At 36.1% G+C, this 21,653-nt stretch overlaps 2 protein-coding genes across 2 annotated transcripts; both read right to left on the bottom strand.

Annotated features, from left to right (window-relative positions):
- Positions 1-1,983: 1,983 nt before the first annotated feature.
- Positions 1,984-5,699, bottom strand: LOC116027203. Its single transcript, XM_031268684.1, has 3 exons — positions 5,387-5,699; positions 2,768-5,278; positions 1,984-2,537 (listed from the first exon to the last, which is right to left on the bottom strand). The coding sequence occupies exons 2-3, from the start codon at positions 5,226-5,228 to the stop codon at positions 2,290-2,292; spliced, it is 2,709 nt and encodes a 902-aa protein (XP_031124544.1). The 5' UTR covers positions 5,229-5,278; positions 5,387-5,699; the 3' UTR covers positions 1,984-2,289.
- A 14,198-nt stretch (positions 5,700-19,897) lies between these two features.
- On the bottom strand, positions 19,898-21,633 carry LOC116027161 (ethylene-responsive transcription factor CRF2-like). The gene has a single exon (XM_031268607.1). The coding sequence runs from the start codon at positions 21,282-21,284 to the stop codon at positions 20,325-20,327; it is 960 nt and encodes a 319-aa protein (XP_031124467.1). The 5' UTR covers positions 21,285-21,633; the 3' UTR covers positions 19,898-20,324.
- Positions 21,634-21,653: the final 20 nt, after the last annotated feature.

Consider the following 21,653-nt stretch of genomic DNA (forward strand, 5'->3'; position numbering starts at 1 on the left):
TTTTTTTTTTTTTTTTTTTTTTTTTTTTTTTTTTTTTTTTTTTTTTTTTACTTTCGTTTATTTAGTAAGTTTACATTGCACTATAATGATTTAATAGATGATAAATTGGATATATGTAATAATATGGCCATATGCGCTGTTATTATTATTATTTTTGGTTCAATATTGATTAGGTAATTAGGTAGGTAAAGGGTTCAAGAGTTTTAAATAAAATAATAAAAATATATAATTATACATTTCTACTCATTTTCTGGAAAATGAACGAAACACACCAAGACAGTTTTCCAGAATGCAACCAAACACCGGAAATGAAACCATTTTTCTTGAAAATGGCTCATTTTCCAGAAAACATTTTTTAGAAATCATTTTCCTACTTTCCGAACACACCCTAAAAGAAAAAGAAAAAAAAAAAAAAGGAGCTAGTTCAGGAGAGACATGTGTAAACTTAAAATTCGACCTAACTTGGGGTTGACTCGACAACTTGACCCAACATGTCTAGACTTCCAGGGTCTCAACCATAAAGTTAAGTCATCAACTCAATTAATTTAGAGCATCCCAACAATGGCACAACTGAAGTTTTTATCTTTTGATTTTTTTTAGCTTATGTGGAACAAAGAGAGGGCGGGAGAGGAGAGAGCGATATGTTGTAAAAATTAGAGTTTTTTGTGGGCTCCACATGTTAAAAGAAAAAAAAAAAGAAAAGAAAAGAACAATCTAATGTGCGTCTTGCGCACCAACAATGCCCAACAGGCGTGTGTAGAGTGACTACCAGAAGGCAATCACCCTCTTGACTTTTTTATTTATTATTTTTTAACACTTTCTCTTTTTTTCTTTATTAGAATAAAAACAAATCCAATTAAATTTGCCACTGTTGACCTTGCTTAGAGGCCAAGAACTAGCTATTGTTGATTGTTACCAAACTTGGGAGACATTGATTATTTATTTATTTGCATTCTATATGTATCTTGTCTGGTTTCCATATCTTATTTGAATTAGAGTCCTCACACAATAATAAATATAAAATGCATTACTCTCAATAAAAAATTGACCTCTTAAACATAATGCCACTGGTCCTTATCAAAACCTTGTCACCATATGGGTTGGTACTGAGATTAAGTAAAATTTGGTTGTCACCTCTTAGACTTGGTCTTTGTTTTGCTTGTTCTGTAATAGAAGATGATTGAAGCTTAGGAATATGTCAATTGGGTAAGCACATTCAGTTTCGGGTTATCCCTATTAGGTTGTCAGTTCGAACTAATTAATTTTTTTTTTTGGTCGGGTTTAAAATTATTGACCTTTAATCCTAAATGCTCAGGTTGTTGAGGCTTATTGGTTGTACTCAACTAAAACTTTTGACATTTTAAAATTAACATCCTAAAGTTTTAATTTTAATAAACTAGGCAACTATCGCATTTATACTAATAAATATAAACCTCTATTTCTAAATTTTAACTAAAAATAATAATATATTTACACTATAATATAATAATTGTAATAATTTTTTATTTTTCATTATTTATTTTCATACAAAATATTTTATTTTGTAATAAATTTATTAAAATATTATTTACAAATGTAATAAAAATTACTAAAGATGAACTTGTATATAATTTCTTTGTATATTTTGTCCTAGATCACTTGTTAAACAAAGAATAACCTAGTCCTAGATCATTCAGGTCATCAAGTTTATTAGTTTTCGACTGATTTTTTATCGGGCTAAAATTCCTTGGCCCTAACTCAGCTCTAAAATTTTTGTGATTTATCAGGTCAAATTCATCGATTTCGGGCTAAGATTGATATCCCTCGAAGCCTATCCAATGCTAACAACATTTCTTGAATTAACATTTCTATTTACATATCTTCACTGGCTGTATTTTCTTAGTTTTCATTTTGTCATTACAAAATCATAAAATGTATTGCAATTGCTTTTCAGTTCAAGAAAATCAAAGAACATGCCCATTTTTCAGTTTTGTTTAACCCAAATTAAAATAAATCACATCATCACATACTATGGTTTCATTAAACAATCCAAGAATTAAGTGAACATTGGGATGTTTCCATGAGGATCTATTAAGGGGATTGCCTTTGCAATATAGTGATTAATGAACATAAAAGAAAAAACTTCAACTTTGAACATAATGTTCTAATTTGAAACCTTTTCTCTCTTTACAAAAGTGGTGGAAGGTGGATGAATCTCCAGAAAAAAACACAAAGGTCTATACCAATGTGCATGCAAAAATATTTATTGCAAAGGCCTAAAAGATTGAAGGCATATCTTTGTGGTGTGTCTTAGGCTGGAACTTTGATCTGTCCACGCGGGCTCATATACAGTTCCCGCGATTTATCTTTAGTTCCTCTGAATCCCGGAGATGCAGAGGCATTCAAGCCTCGTATCGAAGGAGTAACTCTTGCTGGAGAGCATGGTTTGAAGGGATGCATTGGCGAAGAAAATGGCGATGATGCAGCATGGAGTCCCAACGAATTCGCTCTTGTCAGCCTTGCAGGCGAAGCCCCGGGGGACTTATATTTCATCTTCCCTGTATTCAACATGCTCTTGAGCATAAATAATATATAAACATAAATGTGCAATCCAATTATCAGCTTAGACTTTTAGTTAAGATGGAGCACATGCAAAAGGTCACAATCCAGCTATCAGCTTAGGCTTTTAGTTGAGATGGAGCACATGCTTCAGTTCTAAGAACATGAAATAAACTTCTGAAGCTAGCAGAGAGATGAATAAAATTGATGGAAAAAAAGGAAAACGAACCGGTTTCTTTGCTGGACTGTTCGCCTTTCAAGTTATGGTGGAAGATAGCATTCTTCAATGATACTTTTGGTTTGGTTGGCTTTAGAGGGATTGCTTTATGATCAGTCTCAGGAGAATTTGAAGATTGGCTGTTTGGTGAACTGAGTGTTTTCTTTTCCGGGATCTTACTTAGTCTGAATTTGGTTTTCATGGTTCTCAAGAGTTTCTTCGGTGTCGATTCAGTTGCAACCGAATCCTTCTTCCCCGCGGCCTCTTTCTGATCAGCTGTCGAGTGTTTCTTCTCTGCAGAATCAGAGGACAGAACCCTCGGTTGAACTTTTGGTTTGGAAGACATTACTCTCTCGACGCGAGGACTTTGTTTCCTGGTGCTTGTAGATGATGAAAGGATTTTGTTTACTGGTGTCTCGACGCGAGGCGAAGATTGGTGATGATCAGGTGGCAATGCGGATAGAAGCTTCCATTCGGGGGTATCTGCGAAAGCTGGAGTTTCGTCGTCAGCTGTGGTTAAAAGATTGTCAGATAGGTCTAAAATGTTATCAGACAACATGAGCTTTTTTGGATGCAGGATCTCAGAGATGACAGATCTTTGATCTGCAAAAGTTCCCAGGTCATTCCTGTCAATGATTTCTGAGCAGGTTGATCTTCTTCTTCCTCGGGTTTCATTGTTCGGGATGAGGCAGAGATCGTCTATGGAAACCAGATGGTCATCATTTGCCTTCACTGCAAATCTATCATTCCCTAAACTTTTCTCCTTCTCAACCAGCTTATAAGCAAACATCTGGAAAGGGATTTCGGATACTGCAGGTAAAACCCCCGGGATGTTATCCGCGGGGAACTTCCTCGCGTACCCGGCTTCAATGTCACAATAATCCACGAGAGGGGGCGGGCAATCAGGCTGCCCGTGCTCGGGGTTTATAACGAGGACCTTCTTGATGTACCGCAGAATCCTGCAGATGGAGGAGAAACTAGGGCGGGCATTTGGTGAAGTCTGCCAGCATTTTCTGATCACGTTTGTAAGGTACTTTGGCAACGGGTATGGGAAAAGAGGCCTCTCCCCGGCCATCAAGGTGTGCACCATTTTGTCCCCTTGAAGAGGCCTCTCCCCGTCTTCGAAAGGCGCTTTCCCGGTCAAAATCTGGAAGCACAACATCCCGAAGCTGTAGACATCAGCTTTCTCTGAGAATTTCGCGCTGGCGGTTTTACTGCCCCGGGGCTGCTCTTGCTCTGCTAGAACTTCCGGGGCGTACCATATCACCGGATCAACCACACTAGCCCTCGGGCAGCTTCTAAGAGTGTATTGGCTTTTCAGCTGAGATAAACCGAAACCGGAAACTTTTGTGTGGAAATAATTCTCTGCTGGGGAATTCATTGGCCTTAGCAGAATATTTGATGGGTTCAATTCTCCATGGAAAATACTTCTTGAGTGTAAATACTCCATTCCTCTTGCAATCTGAAGCATAACATCAACTGCAATTGGAGTAGAAAATGACATTCTTTTCCTCTGACCGGAATTCTCCTTTATGTGCATATCCAAACTTTTGCTCATTAGCTCCATTACAAGAAACCCTTCTTTCCTTTCCTCATCATGGAATCCACAATGGTATTGCAGCACATTCGGGTGCGAGAGCGACATAACCATGGCTATCTCGGGCCTAATTGCCCCGATTTCTCCATAAAACGTTCTCAAAGCGAAACTCTCCCCGAGCCACTGGATCTCCTTGAGGTGGCTCCCGGGCGTCCCTATTCGTCGTTTCACATAATAATCATTGGCTTCTAACAGCAGGGAAGTGGGTAAAAGCTTGGTAGGAATGGGGGCAAGATTCTTGTCCGGTCTATCGAGCTTCTTGATCAAATCCTCAACCAATTTATTCTGTTTCTTCTGCCTCAACGCCTCGAGCAGCAGCCACCGGTCCTCGTTCCACACGCTCTCCAACCGGCTGCACATCTCCCGGGAGACTAAATACTGCCCCCCATACTTCCACTGGAACAGCCTCGCCTCGTTCCACTCTGGGCCATACTTTTTCAAGAGAGCGAGCCTCCGCTTCTGCATGTCCTCCTCGTCCAGCCCCGAGACCTCTGCAGCCGCCTCGATGGCCTCGATCACCACCACGAAGCACGACACCACGTTGTGAACGTGGAACTCCACGCAATCCCTGCTCGACTGCAGGCTGATCGCCTTCCCCAGCCAGTTCCTCATGTCTATGCAGTTCCTCATGTACGATTCCGCTTCCTTGAAGATCCAATGCAGCTCCCTCAGGGGGAGCTCCAGCGGCTTCCATTTCGTGCTCCTCTCGTCCAACCTTAAATTCTGTTTGATCTCGTCACAGATGTTGTCGAACGCCTGAACACAAACGTCGAATAGGACACAGCATTGCCTCTGGTTGATTAAAATGTCGTGTTTTAGCACCATTAACGCCTTCATGCTCCCCACAACCTCCCCAATCTGCCGGAATTGATCCATTTTTTCTGGGCTTGTAAATCAAAATCAAAAGGCTTCAAGATAAGAACAACCTGAAATCAACAGATCATAAAGGGGGAAATGGTAAGGAAATGGGAATTTGCAAATTGCAACGAATAACAATAACAATGGAGACGATGATAAAAGGATGAAGAAGGTACAATTTGGAAAGATAGAAAGAAAATGCTGAATTTCTATCAGATTGCTACCAATCCAATAGAAATCCAGGAATTGATCTTGAACTAGAGCTTCCCCATTATGAATCCTTGTTAATAGGATCAAAGGATCCAACAAAAACTGATTGATCCAAAAGCTCCAATAACACTAAATTAAATCTGGGAAATCGAGGTTGGTTGGTTGGTTGGAACAAAACAAAACGAAAACAAAAAACAAAAACAAAAAATGCAAAAGATTTCTTCTTTCAGAAATCTTTTGGTTTTCTGTTTCTGTTTCTGTTTTTTGTTTTTTTGCTTCTTCTCGTCTGCCCAACCTAAAGCTTAAGGCTCTTTGGAAACTTGTTTAAATACATTACCGCTGATTTCGGTGTAACTCTTTGCCCTTCATGCAATTTTGCTTCTTTGATAGACAACCACATCTTTCAAAACACAACAGTTAATTTAGGTACACAAGACATTTTATTGATATTGTTATGGACTTATGGTGCGGCCACAATATATTTTATTTATTTTAGAAAATTATTACTTTATCCTTACTTAAATTTGAGATAAGTCCAACTTATAATAAATATTACTCCATATGTGATAATTTTTGTATTGCAATTGTAGCATGATTCTTTAGGTTACAATAACGTGTGGTGCATTGAATGTAATAAACTGTTTATTGTGGACTAAGCTTGATGATAAACTACTAAAATTGTCATTTTCTTTAAAAAAAAAAAAATGGGTGGCAAAGATAAATCCTTCGTTGAAAAATTGAGTGATAAAGATAAATCATGCGTTATGACTTTAGTCGACAAATAACTACAAAAAGATAAACCAGCCTAAATTGCTTATAACTTACCAACTCAAACTAAGAATGCCAATAAACCGCTCCCATTGAAATCGAACGTGTAACCTTATAATTACCAAATAACAGTCTAACCAACTTGACTGAAATTGCCTAATTTAAAAAAAAAAAAAAATTAATACAAGAGTTAATGGCACTATTACCACTTGATTGAAGGTTTGGCCCTTTCCCTGTTTTTTGCTTTCTCTTATCACTTAGTTTCTTGTTGGACTTAAACATTCAACAAAATGTAGGGAGTAAAATGCATGTACAGAAGTTATTACAGATTATGATCAGCACAGAATTCTGGTATGTAGTCAATCCCCCTCATATTAATCAAAAATAAAACAACAATAAAAAAACACAAGTGTTACACCACGACATAGTATGGCGAACGCAAGAAATGCTAGGTTAACTTTTCTTCTCGCTGATTGTATCTGGTTTAACTTCGCTCTGTTCAGCAAGCGAAAACTTCTTCACTTTCTGCAAGTTGCACACCAAGAAACGGATTGAAATCCCATTAGAGCCATCCAGTAAATAAGTGTGTTTGTACAATATTCATAAGCTTCTGAAACTATAAAAGCTGAAACAAACAACTTCGAAGATAAGTTGACTAATGATTACTCCCTTTCCAGAGGAGACATGCAAACTCGTTATCTGGGCTTCACAAGCAATCATCAAAGTTTCGAATGTGGGAAACAATTGAAAAGCCAATTTCTCAACTAATAGACTGCACAAGAGATCACCAATTTGCAATTTCCATTCATCACTTAACGGATAACTGTATTCAAAGGCTATAGACCTCATGGAATCAAAACACCGCATTAGACTCAAAACTTTTAAAGACACCTAAGGCATATTTAAGTTGCTTGACATTTTATATCATTGCATTTCTTTTCCATACCTCAACTCTTAATGGCTTTAATGCTGTAGAATTTCATATATCTCTGAGGTAAAGAGAGCATTATAGAGTAAAAATTCTTTCTTGTTTTATTAAATATGAAGATTTATTCTTTTTCACATATAACACTGCAAAAGCAAAAAGTGCAACAGAAAGACAGAGCATATAAGGAAAATACATGAAAACCACTTCATTAAGAACTCTAGCACACACACTGCACCAAACTTTATCCCTGTTTCACTCACTACTACATTCTCATGCTCTCATACTCTGGTTCACGTACAATATAACAGCATTGCAAGTTTTGGGCATTGTCATAGTAAAGTGTTGATGGGCAATTAAGTAGAAAACATAAATGAGATACTGGCTGACAATATGTATTGCTAAGCTCATTATGTGTAAGCTTTATAAAATCATAGGATCTAGCACACAATGCTCCTACATCATGTAGGGTGGTCAGGGCAGGACGATGTATACAACTATTGTTGTTTATCCCTACTGCAGTTGAAATATATGACTTTTGTTGTCAGAATAGGCCAATTGATAGAAATTTGGAGCATAAATACACAGTTGATGAATCCCATATGAAAAGCACTAAGCATAGTACTCGCAGATGAGAGGACGAGAAATGAGTCACGACGAGCACAGATATTCAGACACTTGGTAAACTACCCTTTAATGACCTCACGCTTAAGTTGTAGCATTTATATCATGCAACTAGCAAAAGGTCATTCAGACACTAGTAAACTCCACTTCTGATACCTTGAACAATTTCTATAAAAAACTACTTCTCATCCCTTCTCATGCATTCTGTTCTACTTGTTTGGAAGCCAGATCACTCTCAGAAAACATGTACTCCTTCAATTGCTTAATGACATAGCCACCTTAAACCATTTTTCCTTACTAGAGGTTTGTTTCCTTAGACCACTCCAAACAAAGGTAAAAGCTTTAAACACCACTGGCCTCATGGGATCACCTTGCAGAAGTGGAAAAATAATTTATTGAAAGCAGATTTCTTTTCTTCCAATCAACTAAATATTTGCAGCAGCTCTAAATTTTCCTCAACATTCTGTCCCTCCACTTATTTCCTCACTTTCTTCAGTGTTTGCATTTGCTCAGAATTTGATCAAACACACTTCTGTATACATTTAAATTCCGGTACAACTAAATTATTGTCTTACTAAAGTACTAAACTACATGCTCAGGCCCCAGCAATATAATTATGACAGCCACCTAGCATTGCTATCCGAATTTCATATCCTAAAGCTTAATCACAATCTAAGATCACACATCAAAACTACCATAAACACACAATCTACACAAGAATAACACCAAAGCTCAGGACTAGCAAAGATAAAGATCTCTATATGCGGTAACGATAGAGATAAAGGCATACTCATAAACACACAGAAACGGGAAATTACCTTGTTGAGGATGCATTGGCGAAGGGAATCAAGGAGACGGGTGCATTTTTCAGGATCGTAAGGGGTCTCGGTGGCGCAGTTGAGGAGATTGAGAGCTTCTTGGGCGCAGACGGGCTGAGGATTTTGGTCTGCGTCCATATCTCTGTTTAGGGTTTCTTAAGAATTAGGGTTCTAAGGTTTATTGAATTGAAAATTGGAGGAGTTAAATGTAGAATAGAATAGAAGAAGAGAGAATTGAGGAATCGAGAACGGAACTTAGTGGCGCCGCGGCCGCCGTTGTTAGAAAAGCAGTGTGCTGTGCTGTGTGCCAATTTTTCTTGGGGTTCAAGAAAAACAGCGTCCGCGAATCAGAAAGTACACTAATACAAAAATTAAAATTATAGCTATACAAAAATCATGGTGGTGACCTCCGCGTTCGGCACAACAACAATTACAGTGGAGGACAGCAAGCACCCAAGGTACGGGTATCGCCTATGGACCTCCAGGTGATAGCCCGAGCCATTCAATAGGCAACGACGACTTTAACCCAATTGGTGGCAGAGATTCAAGGCCAAGTACCCCAGGCATCCACGCAGACGGATAAAATAGGGAAAAAGAGGACCAAACGTTTATGTCGCGGTGCAACTCATCGGTCGACCGTTTCTATGCCCGTCGTAGGACGGTGGGATGAGAGGGTTGCTATCCAGTAAAGATTGTAGACACAACCAAAGGCTAAGGGGTCATCCACCAAGGGTCCACACCAAGATGAGCAATCACAACAGATAGAAGAGATGGGTGAATCTGGAGGGCCGGTTCCGCATCGGTCCACGACGCTCAAGCGAACCCTGAGTGTGCAGGAGGAAGTGGTAGAGCAACTACAAAAGAAAATAGAGGAGTTAGAGAAAATTGAAGTAAGGGAGCAGTCGTCTGAACCTGATGTGATGATGGCCGCACCATTTGTCGCAAGGATAATGGACGGACCCCTTCCAAAGGAGTTAAAACTTCCAACTATCAAGGCCTACGCAGGGACCTCAGACCCGCGTGTGCACATGACGAGGTATAAGGCAGCAATGGTGAAGAATGGGGCAGATGATGTCATTATGTGCAGAGCTTTTTTGTCCACGTTGGATGGAGCGACCCAAGACTGGTTCAATACGATCCCAGATGGCTCAATCCAAAATTTTGCAGAACTGTCAAAAAGCTTTTTGAATTACTTCTCTAACAATATACAACGTAAGAAGTCTTTCTCTCACCTCTACGCAATAAGGCAGGATAGGGGGAGAGCTTAAGAGATTTTCTTAACAAATGGAATAAGGAAGTTAATAATGTGTATGATTTTGACTCCAAGGCGACGATCCCAATATTCATCCAAGCGCTCAGGTCAGGAGACTTCCACAGGTAACTAAACACCCACCGTCCTCGCTCTTATGAGGATCTAATGAGGACGGTCAATCGCTACGTAGAAACAGAGGAAGCTGATAAGAAGAAAAAAGAAGAGGAGGAAGGCAAAGTAATAGGAAAGTCTGGGAAGATAGGCCCAACCAACCAAATGTCAGATTCAGACCAATCAAGAGGTCAAGCTTCAAGAGGACCCCGCTTAATCCCCGTGCGTCATTTAACCACGCTAACCCATTTGGTTAGCGTAATCCTAAGCCAAGCTGAGGAGTTGGGGATGGTTCATTTTCCAAAGGAGTACATGAAAGTTTCTCCTAAGGTAGACCAGACCAAATACTGTCGGTTCCACCGGCAGGTTGGCATGACACTGACGAGTGTCACGTTCTAAAAAGAAAAATAGAGGAGCTAATTCAGAGTAGATATTTTACTCAATTTGTTAAGTATCTAGGGCAGCAGTAGCATCAACAACAAAGCCAACCCGGAAATGTGTGGCGAAAGGAAGAGGACCCTGAGCCGTCCGCTTCTAACACCAAAAAGAGAAGGTACGATCAGGTCATGAAAAAAGGGGATAATGAGTTAGAGGAGGAGCCCACGCAGTGTAAAATACATGTTATTCGCTAAAAAATGTAACTTGTAGTTAAGGTCCATCCTGATAAATTTTGTTAAACAAAAAAAAAAAAAAAAAAAAAAAGCAGAAGAATTGTGAACACAAAAGACAAGCACCGACAAATCTGAAAAAATATGTTCTTTATAAATGTTCCCATGCAAAGTTAGTCGTAAGGCATACAATTGGTATCATATGGCATTTCATCCCTTTTATTTTAGATGACAAGGAGTACACTTGGCGAATTCAAACTTTGCCCAAGAAGATATTGGAGTAGGACATTCGGATGCAAGAGGGAGCTCTTCATCTTGGTTCATAAGGCACAATGGCCCCCTCATCTCCGTCGAAAATAATCGTCAAATGATCTTCCTGTTTTGGTTCATAGGGCACAATGACTCCCTCTTACTCGTCGAAAAGAATCGCCAAAGGGTCTTCAGGGGTATCCACAACTTCATGCCTGCCTAGCAAAATCTTCCTATTCTTCAACTTCTCGAGTTGGGCCTGCTCCACCAAGCGCCTTGAGCGACATCTCTTCATTTCCTTGCTTGTCTTCTTTGGATCCATGATTCCTATATATATATATATATATATATATATATATATATGCTTATGGTCGTGGCCGCATTTGGCCTCGGCCACAATGGCTAAGGCCGTGCCTCGGTACCAAAGCCGAGCCGAGGCACAGCCACGGTTGGCCCTGGTTTCAACACGAGGCCACCTCGGGGGCGCAACCGGCCCGCCCGAGACGCCTCGATCTAGGGCGGTGATCGCACCCACCCACGCCCCCACAGCACAGCGGCAATGGCCAGCGCCGAGGATGGTGGTGCGACCAGCTGCCACCCGAGGCAACTGGCCACGCCGCCAGGGGCACCGATGGGTGCAACAAAAAAATAGAATTGGGCCCAAGTCCAATAACCCCATCAAACATTTAAGTATATTTTTAGTGTATTACATGATTATTTTTTAATGCTCGTTTTTTTTTTTTTTGAGAATTTTAATGCTCGTTTTTTGTTATTGTAGATTTAATTTTAATTTTTTACTTTAAAAAGAATTTTAGTATATTAAAAATGAATATTTATCAGTGATTCACCTTACCAAGTAGAACATGATTCATAATATACTTTGTTAATAAGGTATGAAAACTGGAAAAAAAATGAGAGAATATAGTAACTTTGAAAAACGTAAGATACGAAACCGAGACACTTAGGGTGTGTTTGGTTGGTGGGTTTAGGCATAAGAAATGAGTATGAAAGTGATTGTTTGTATTTGGTTGATAGGTTTTGTAAATGCTACTATGGGTTTGGAATAATGAGAAAACCCATACCCTCTCCCTTCCTCCTTTCTTCCTCAATTATTAATATCATTCACATTCCACCCAACTACCAAACATGCTAAATAATTTCACCAAAACCCATTACCATTACCAAGTATTTGATACCCATTCCGATTACGATTCTCATGTGCGAACCAAACACACCCTTAATACGTATTAAGTTAATCACAATAACTAGCTCCAACTACTCCGTGAAGATTTTCTCAAAAAAAAAAAAAAAATACTCCGTGAAGATGGAAGAATCAAGAATGGCAAAAAGCTGATAAAGTGATAAGTATATGAGCTTGTGTTCTTGTCTGCTTCTTTTGCTTCACCGCATTCAAACTTTCCTTCGTCACTCTCTTTCACTGTTGAGTAGTATTTTTTTTTTTAAAACCACTGTTGAGTAGTATTGATTAATTGAAATCAATTTTTTTTTTTAATTTTAATTTTAACTTTTTTTTTTTGAACTTTGATCCTTTTGGTTTTTGGGCTTATAATTTATAAATTGGGCTCTTTAATACGGACTATTTTTTTTTTCACAATTTTAATAGTCCATAATAACATATTTCAATTGTTATATAGTGGACTATGATCCAAAAATAACGTTGTTTCTTTAAGTAAAGAAACGGTGACCGTTATTTTTAACAAATTTCGTATTTGTGATGTGCTAATAATAAAATGATACACTATCTAAAATGAAACTAAATAATATATCTCACATATTGGGTGTATATTATCAAATAAAAGTGTAAGTTAAATTGAAATGATACTTTAGCTGTGCTGAAATGAAACTACAGTATGTCTGTATGTATAAAATGAAACTAAAAAATATGTCTCGCATATTGAGTGTATATTGTCAAATGAAACTGTAGTTGAATTGAAATGATATTTTAGTTGTGCTAAAATAAAACTACAATGTATATAAAATGAAACTTAATACGTCATACAAACAAAAATAATTAGATAGAACGAGTGTCGTTTCTTTTCATTAAAAAAAGACATAATTTTGGACCATGGTCCATAGTAAAATTTGCCAACATATTTATAGTATGAAGCATTGATAGTTATTTAAAAAGAAAAAAAGCTACCACTCTTTCTATTTAGAATTTTCTTTTCTATTATATAAAAAATACTCAAAAAAAAATACTAATAGCAATAATATTACCAGTTTTTAAAAATGAACTCCCTTTTATCATAAATCGGGTACTAATTTAGGAAATAACTCCACACAAATGTATATGAACTACAAATATTATAGAAAAAATTTGTATAAAATTGTTTCATGTGGTTTGAGATGAATTTTGAATATGTAATATTTTTTAATAAAAACGTAATAATTTTTTTTACAGGTTAACAAGTAACAAGTATTATATTTTTATTAAAAAGTATTACTTATTATTTAAAAAGAATTAGTAAAAATGTTATATTTGTTAATGCATAAAAAAAATACTTATTACATTTTTAGTATAAAGTATTACATGTTTCGTATTTATTACATATAGGATAGTTTCACATAACACCAACTTAATATCCTAATACATTTATATATGAACCATAAACAAACAAACACTTTAAACTTAATTTTTTAAAAAATGAATTCAAAACAAATCATAAAAATGTGTATGAAATCTTAAATTATATGTTCAACATATTTGAAAGATTAAAGGGTTTAGAGTTGACATATTATGTGAAACACACATAATAATTACTATAGATAAGTTTTATTGTAGTCATAAGAAAAATATAATGTAACATAAGATAATTAATATTTGAAGGATATATTAATGAGAGTGAACTAAAAATACAAAAGTACCCCCATAAACATGGTTTCTAAGTTCTAACGTGTTATTAGCTTCTGTCTTGTGAAGTACCAAATTGATAACTTAAATGACAATTGAGTGTACATTTATACAAATTAAAAGATTGTCAAGGTCCTTGTGGTTCAGTGACACCAAATTGTTTCCTTATATGAAAAGTTGTAGGTTCGAGTCTCAGTGGAGCCGAGAGTCGAGAAAGTAGTTATGATCATGTTTCAATGTTCTACCATTTATGTAACAAATTAACTTACTAAAATGGGATATGTTAAGAAAAATTAGATTTTGAGGTCAAAAACATAAAACATATCATACTACGAGAACAGATTCAAGTTCCTCTTCACTTCTTTTCACAATTTCACTATATTCAAGTAATTGTCATCTTCTAGTAACATATTAAACATACACCGCAAAAGATATTTATGTAGAAAAGTGAGGATTAAATGAGGGTGTTGTACATGGTCTTAGACCAATATTACTTTCTTGTCTTGTCTTGTTGAAAGAAACACAATATTTGGAGGGACCCAACACCAAATATCGAAAAGAAAATGACCCTTCAAGGCAATTAGGAGGTGAGTTGGGGTACACAGAAATTCGTAGCAATTCAAAGTAGGCCCATTCCTATCCTCTTTATGTCTCACTCTACTAATTCTTCATCCCTACCTGCAGCACAAAACTGATTATCTGAAAAAGCCTGAAAGTAGTTATTGCATAAATTGACAATAGACTAATCATATAAATTTTTTTGTTTTCTTCTGTTTCTTTTTCTTAGAAGATTACACCTTAATTTCAAATATCTCTATCACTTCTTGTCCCCAGATTTAATGTAGAAGATTAATTACGAAATATGTCTCAAGTGACTTTTAGAGATTTAAATGTTTATACAATTATACACAAACCTACACAAAACACCTACCAGCAAAGCTAAGATTCTACAACATACTCTTTTTACCCTCTCCTACCCACTCTCCCCTTCACCTCACCCAAAAACTCACAAAAGATTAAAAAAAAAAATCATGTTGGAAAAGCTCTAAGAGCATCGCCAAGAGTAGTTTTTTGAATGGTTGTTCAGAGCCAAATAGGATAGGGTGAAGAGAAAAAAAGGGGAAAAAATCTTACAATAAGTATAAATAAATAAAAAGTCACTTACATGTGTACGTTGGTCACAGTTGTGCGTGCAGTGTTGTTTAAAAAAATCGTGGGGTTCATTAAAAAAAAACCAAATTACTGCAAATTCAAAAAAAGTTTTCCTCCTTTCTTCTCTTCACAAATCATCTCACATTCTCTTTCCTCCATACAAGTAAAAATATTCACAAAAAATATTGATGATGATGCTTTAAGAGGGTGTTTGGTTAGAATATTTCTATTTTTCACCGAATTACAATTCATATCCCAGCCAAACGCCCATAATAGTTTAAGAGTTACCATTAATGGTGCAGTTTATGTAGCAGAGATAGCAGTTAGCCAGTACGTACCCAAAGTTGGTTGTCCAAATCTTTGTCCTGTCCGACAACCAGCTCATCATACTACTATAGGACCACTTCTAATTCACTCCAAATTAACCTTGGTAGTACCTAGAATGTTTTTGTACATATGGATGACAATTCTGAGCTGAGGGTTGCTTTTTTGGTTATTCATTGTTTCAGTTTTTGGTTTTCCTGTTTCAAAATTTTTGAACCACAATATATGAATAATGAGATAAAGAATATTAATTTTTTTTTATTTCAACCATATCAGCTGTAGATTAAGGTTGGTTTACACATAGTTTATATTTATTACCTAACTCAACTTATTATGTGTAATAGATTTTTTTGCAAGAGTCAATTAACTTCCTTTAAGTGGATAGAATAGTGTAATTGAGAACCCTTTTAATTAATTTTTATTTTTATTTAAAAAAAAAGTGTGATTAAATCATATTATCGCTAATGACTTTGTGTTCTAGTGGCACGAAGTGGCTTGGGGGCGGTATTAATACTAATTGTAATAGATAGTCATGACTTTTGTGACAACCATGGTTGTCTGTTAGTATTGCCGTAGTTGAGAAGATGAAGGTTGATTGGGACTTTGAGGTATTTGGTTGCTACAAGGCCAACTGTATTTTTTGGACTTGGATTGCTTAGCAAATTCATGGAGAAACCAAAATAATCACATGGCCGGACTATAGCAAAAAGAATTTGAGGATATATCAAATGTACAAGTAATGATAGAATTTTTTTACTATACTAATGAAGTTGTAGAACTTATTATGTATACAAACAGTCATTGGGCTAGAGATGTTAAGACCAAAAAAAGCACCTTGGGATATGTAAACCATTCTGAACAACCAGTCATGACGGTCCAGGAAACTATAAAGGAATAATTGAATAAGAAATACTTTAATTAAAGAAATTATGATTTATTTAAGAAGATCTCACATAAGAGTCACTCATGTCACAATAATTATGAGGCTAGAAGTTTAATTTTTCAATCAAAGGATATGAGAGGGTTTTCCTATTATTTAGTTACTAGTATTTTCACCCGTGCGATGCACGGAATGGATTTGTTATAATATATTAATAATATTTGGATCGATATATAATTATATAAATTATAATAGCAAAATATTATATAGTGCAATTGAAGATATGGTTTGGATCAATTATGTTTTCTGATGTTATCCTTACTTGAATTTGAGCAAATAATTGCGGAATTAATAGCTAATGGGTAGATGTACGCATGTAGTGCGGAAACAAAAGTAAAAACAACAGTGAACGTGCTCATCCCACAGGGTTATGTCAACCGACTCTCCTTGAGTAAAAACAACAGTGAATGTGCTAAAGACTATATGTATAATGTAAAAATAAATAAGCTATCCTAAAAAAAAATGACGAAATCAATCAACCTTTGAAGTTTTTTATTGAATTGGATAACTTTTGGTTTAGTAATGGAAACTAAACGGCCAATCAAATTTGCAAAAACCAACCAAACCATTTTAAGTTGGTAGTTATGAATGAATTATTAGAATATCAAAAAGAAATGCAAATAACACCCAATATAAAACGAAATTGTAATAAAAAGTTACCAATTAACTAATTACTATCCACACCTCCGGGAGCCTTCAACGACCCAAAGTCCTTGAGTTTGAACATGTGTTTGGAAAAATCGAATTCATCTTGATCCGTAACGCTAATCAAAGTGTCATTATTTGCTTTCATAATGTACTTGTACTCGCATGACTTAAACCTCATGCGGCAGGTTTGCACAACGAAATTGTGAATATCATAGACTTTCCATTCCTTCAAGAGTTTGTTAAAATCTTTGGGGATTTGCAAATAGATGCAAATTTCTTGAGGGAATCACCTATAAATATTAAGTAATAAATAAATAATATAAACTTTATACCCGTTCCTATTATGAATATATTATTAATACTATCGAACACCATGAACTATATTGTTCAATGGTTATTTTATTCATCAATTACATCTTAGAAAATGTGCATGATAAATCAAGTAATTAAAGATGTCAAAAAACATGAAAATTGAAGTTTTAGGACATTTTAACATTTTAAAAAGTAGTAACAATTTATGGAGGTGGAAGCAGAGACTTTTTTTAGATAAATTTACAAATAAACATGCAGTCAATCCACATTAAAATTCCACTGTTGAACAAAAGATAATAATAACCTTTAAGCATGAAGGATGCTCAAACTCAAAATTTTCAAATGAGATGCCGCCACGGTGTATAGAAAATGTAGTCATACTTCCTAATATAAATGAAATAAAAACCACTTTCAATGTAATCAAAACACTGAGTCATAACAGTATTGACATTCAAATTTTAATTTTATGATCTATATGTATATATTATGTGGGTTTTTTTTTTTTTCATAAAATTAGTTTTGATAGTCAATCTGCAAATTAAAATATATTGAATTTACCAATCACTAAATTCCAAAATGTTTCACATTCACAAATATATATATAAGTAAAACTCTCATCTAAAGCCTATTTTTTTGTCAATATTTCATACATATAAAACAAGCCTCTTACTACTGTGAGAAGTTAGTAATTAACCTTGAGTCTAACATACAACACAAAGCATTGTATGATAGTGGGTAGTTAACTTCGAGATGGTAGACCATTCAAGCATATAAGCATGTTTCGATCGTGTTTCTAAGCTTTCAAAATTCAAATCCTCATAATGGCATCAGGCAAACAAAAATATGCAAGGATTAAAGAAAACATGTGATGTGCAAACCTCCTTCGGCTTGATGAGATGGTGTACTCAAACTCAAATCTGGTGATGAAAAAAATATTTATACTCAATGAAAAGGGCAATTAATAAAGTTAAGCAACCTTAATTTAATTTGGTGTAAAGAGAATAAAATTTGGTTCAAATTGATTCACTATTACTCATGTATCTGATTGTTCATTCGCAGATAATTGATTGTGTATCTGGAAATATTCTCCAAGCGCATTGTCAAATATTTACCTAAACAATACGACGCCATTTATGCAATTACTTCTATTATTACGATTGTGCATTTGCAATGTTTAATTGTATATTTTGTGGATAACTAATTGTACATTTACAAACTTTTCTCTAACTTCATTGTCAATTATTTTCAAATGCAGTATAACATTTTCAAATTCATAACTGTAATTACAAAAATGCCATCATTTTTTTTTTTTTAAATTTCAAGCATTGATCATCTTATAAACTCACCATAGAGAGAGAGAGAGAATCAACTATAAGGTTAATAAGTAGACTGTTAATACAACTTTAAGATTACAAACTCAAACTTTATAAAGGACACAATCAACTTAATCAAATTCGAATTAGTCTCAACGTAGTGAGTATATAGATACCACCAAAAATAAATAAAAATAAAAACAAACTTAACTAAAACTTGTCATTTATATAAGGATAACAACTTTAAATTGAAATTTTTGTTAAGTGATCTAATATATCTTTTTGGTAAAGTGGATGCTATATTTGAACATGAAAAATGAAGAATAAAGTATTGTAGTAATAGTATTGCTTTTTGAAATTTGTACTTTGTTTGGTCTACATAGTGTCTCGCAGACCCCAGACACAAATGAGCCGAGGGAAACAACTACGGTTTATTTCATTAATTAACTGCATAAATGGCACCCAACTTAACTACTACCCAACCCAAACATCTATAATTCATTTACACTGTCACATCACACTATTAGTACAATTCAATTGGTTAACTAATTCAAAATAAGTTAAAAAGTTTACTTAACTAATTCAAAATAAGTTAAAAAATTTACTTTACTAGTACCCGCAGATTTTATATATATGGGTAGGAATTCATGATTTTACTTTTGTTGTAAATATAGTATACAAATATTTGACAGCCTATAAGGGTAGAAGTGGTAAAATCACCATAATCGCTGTTAGTGTAGAAAAAATCTCGTCTAGGTGCCGCTCAGACGCCTAGCTTATCACCATAATCGGTGGTCTAGCGGCCGTCTAAGCCTCCTAGGCTTCCTAGGCACCGATTATGCCACCTAATCGACTGATTAGCTATTGTTCTTTCTTTTTTTTTAAAGAGTTATTTCACTCAAAACGACATCGATTTGAGCGAAATAAACCTAAATTGTTCAAACTCTAGATTTCTTTAGGTTAATATTTAATATTTTAGTATTAACTATTAAAGTATTAAATAGTTTCTAATTATTAATCTTAAAAAAATTTTTAAAAAAAAAAATTAATAAAAATAAACGGGCGCCTAAGCACCTATTAATCGCCGCCTAAGCGCCCCTTGGACATCTAGCAATTTTTTCAAGTATGATTACACCTTAATCTATCAATTATTAATGGTTAGTCATTGTAAACCTTTCTTTTTTTAACCTTTTTTTTTAAAACAAATGTCATTTTCTATTTAGATTGCTAAATTGGTCTATTTTGTCAATACTTGCTGATATAAATAAGTTATAACTAAAGAGATAAAAGCAGGGAAAAGTTAGATGGAAGACGAGAAATTACCTAATTACTTCTTTTTTTTTTAACACTACCTAATTACTTTAGAAAGCTCTAATTGTATATGACAATTGGGTAAATCGTGACATTAAGAGAATGAAACTTGTAAAAATTAAAAATTTGTTCTAATTAATTAAAGTTATAAAAATAAAAACTAAAAAGTGAAATTTTGTCTATTTTAATTTAAGTAAAATTAATTTTGTTTAAAATAAAATTCATAATATTTTTTTTTTGAAACAAATGATAGCCAAAACACATTTATTATTTTCTGAGCGTATACGAAACACCTGTCGAATTTTTTTTTGGTTTTTACTGAATTTCCTACCATCCGACAGGAAATGATATGTTTTTTGTCGAGCACGTGACAGCTCACGCATACGTAAACGTATTCAGTCCATTTCGCCCATTCACCTACTCTATAACTCCAAAGGTCACGTGTTTCGTGCACGTGCCTCAATCTCAAACAGCAGCCTAACCACTGGTAATGAGTCAAGCACGAAACACAAAACCAACATGTTTACTCTCCAAAGCCCGTCACCGTTAATTTAACGGACTTGCTTACTATTTACTAATTACTACTACATCGTACTTAACCCCTAATTAACAAAACTGATTTATATTAACCATAATGTCTAGACTCTAGAGTATCTAAACCAGGGAGATTTGGAATCTCAAAGGGCGACCAGGGGATCCGACCCGAATACGTCTTCGAAATCTTGGAAGTAATCGTCCGCGGGGATGGTGGATGACCCGAGTCCGAAATTATGACTTGACCCGATGAACATCTCAGAGCAGCTTTCTTCGAAAATTTCGTCTGGGAAACCCGGTTCGTGGAATAAACCGGGTTCCTGGACCGGGTTCTCGAACCAGTGATCCGGAAAAGGCGAGAAGCTTGAGAAATTTTCCGAGATGACGACGTCGTCTGGATGGGCGAATATAGGCTCGGAATCTGCTTCGGAGTTGAAGAGGAAAACGGAGTTGGGAGAGCGGCGGCTGGCGTGAGATTCCTCGCCGGAGTTGTAGCCGGAGAGGGACGGAGATTCCGGCTTGCGGTGGTTGTCGACGAGGCTAGCGGGTGTGGAAGGGACGGAGAAGTTGGTGAGCGCGTGAGGGCCACGCAACTGAATTGCCGCGTTGTCGTAAACCATAGCGGCTTCTTCGGCAGTATCGTACGTGCCCAACCACAGCCGTACGCGTCTCAGTGGATCTCTTATCTCCGCCGCCCATTTGCCCCACGGCCGTTGCCTCACGCCCCGATACTTCCGCACATTGTTAACCATCTTCTTCTTCTTCAACCGGCTTTCCGGCTCCGGCGCCGGCGCCATCTTCCGCCTCTTCAAAACGCCGTCGTTTCCGTAGCTATCTCGTCCACACCGCTCAATCGTCACTTCATTCACGTACTTCTTCACTCTCCGCCGCCCACCGGAGGGCTCGGGCTCTCCTTCGTCACCGGAGGAATCCGTAGCATCATCGTCAGTGACGGAAATCCGTACAACTCTAGGCAAACCACCATTGACCTCCGGCGACTTTCTCTTGCCGGAAAACCCAGCAGCCGGAGCCGGAGCCGGCCCAAACATCTTGGTTTGGCGTCGGTGCTCGCTGTACTTGTACTTAACTGGACCAGGGAACATACTTGGTGGTCTATATTCGACCTTTAGACCCACATTGAATTGAAAGACAAACTTACTTTTATCAAACGACCAGATAAGATTCCCAATTCCCAGAACGAATGAAGCAAAAACACACAACACCCAGAACTAAATCTTGGAGGAAAGAGCACCCAAAACGAGTAGGAGCAATAAGAACAGAAGACAAAATGGAACGGAAAAAAAAATGGAGATTTTCAGGAAAGTTTCAGAGGAAACCAGAAAAAGGAAAAGGAAAAGGAATCCGTGTTTGTGAACAAGTTGGTACGGTGAGAATATGACTTACACAGTAAAAGCAACGTGTCAAGAATTTGATCTTCTAAGCTTTTTTTTTTTTTTTTTTTTTTTTTTTGG

The sequence above is a fragment of the Ipomoea triloba genome, chromosome 8 (genome assembly GCF_003576645.1).
Source record: "Ipomoea triloba cultivar NCNSP0323 chromosome 8, ASM357664v1".
NCBI classification, from domain to species: domain Eukaryota; kingdom Viridiplantae; phylum Streptophyta; class Magnoliopsida; order Solanales; family Convolvulaceae; genus Ipomoea; species Ipomoea triloba.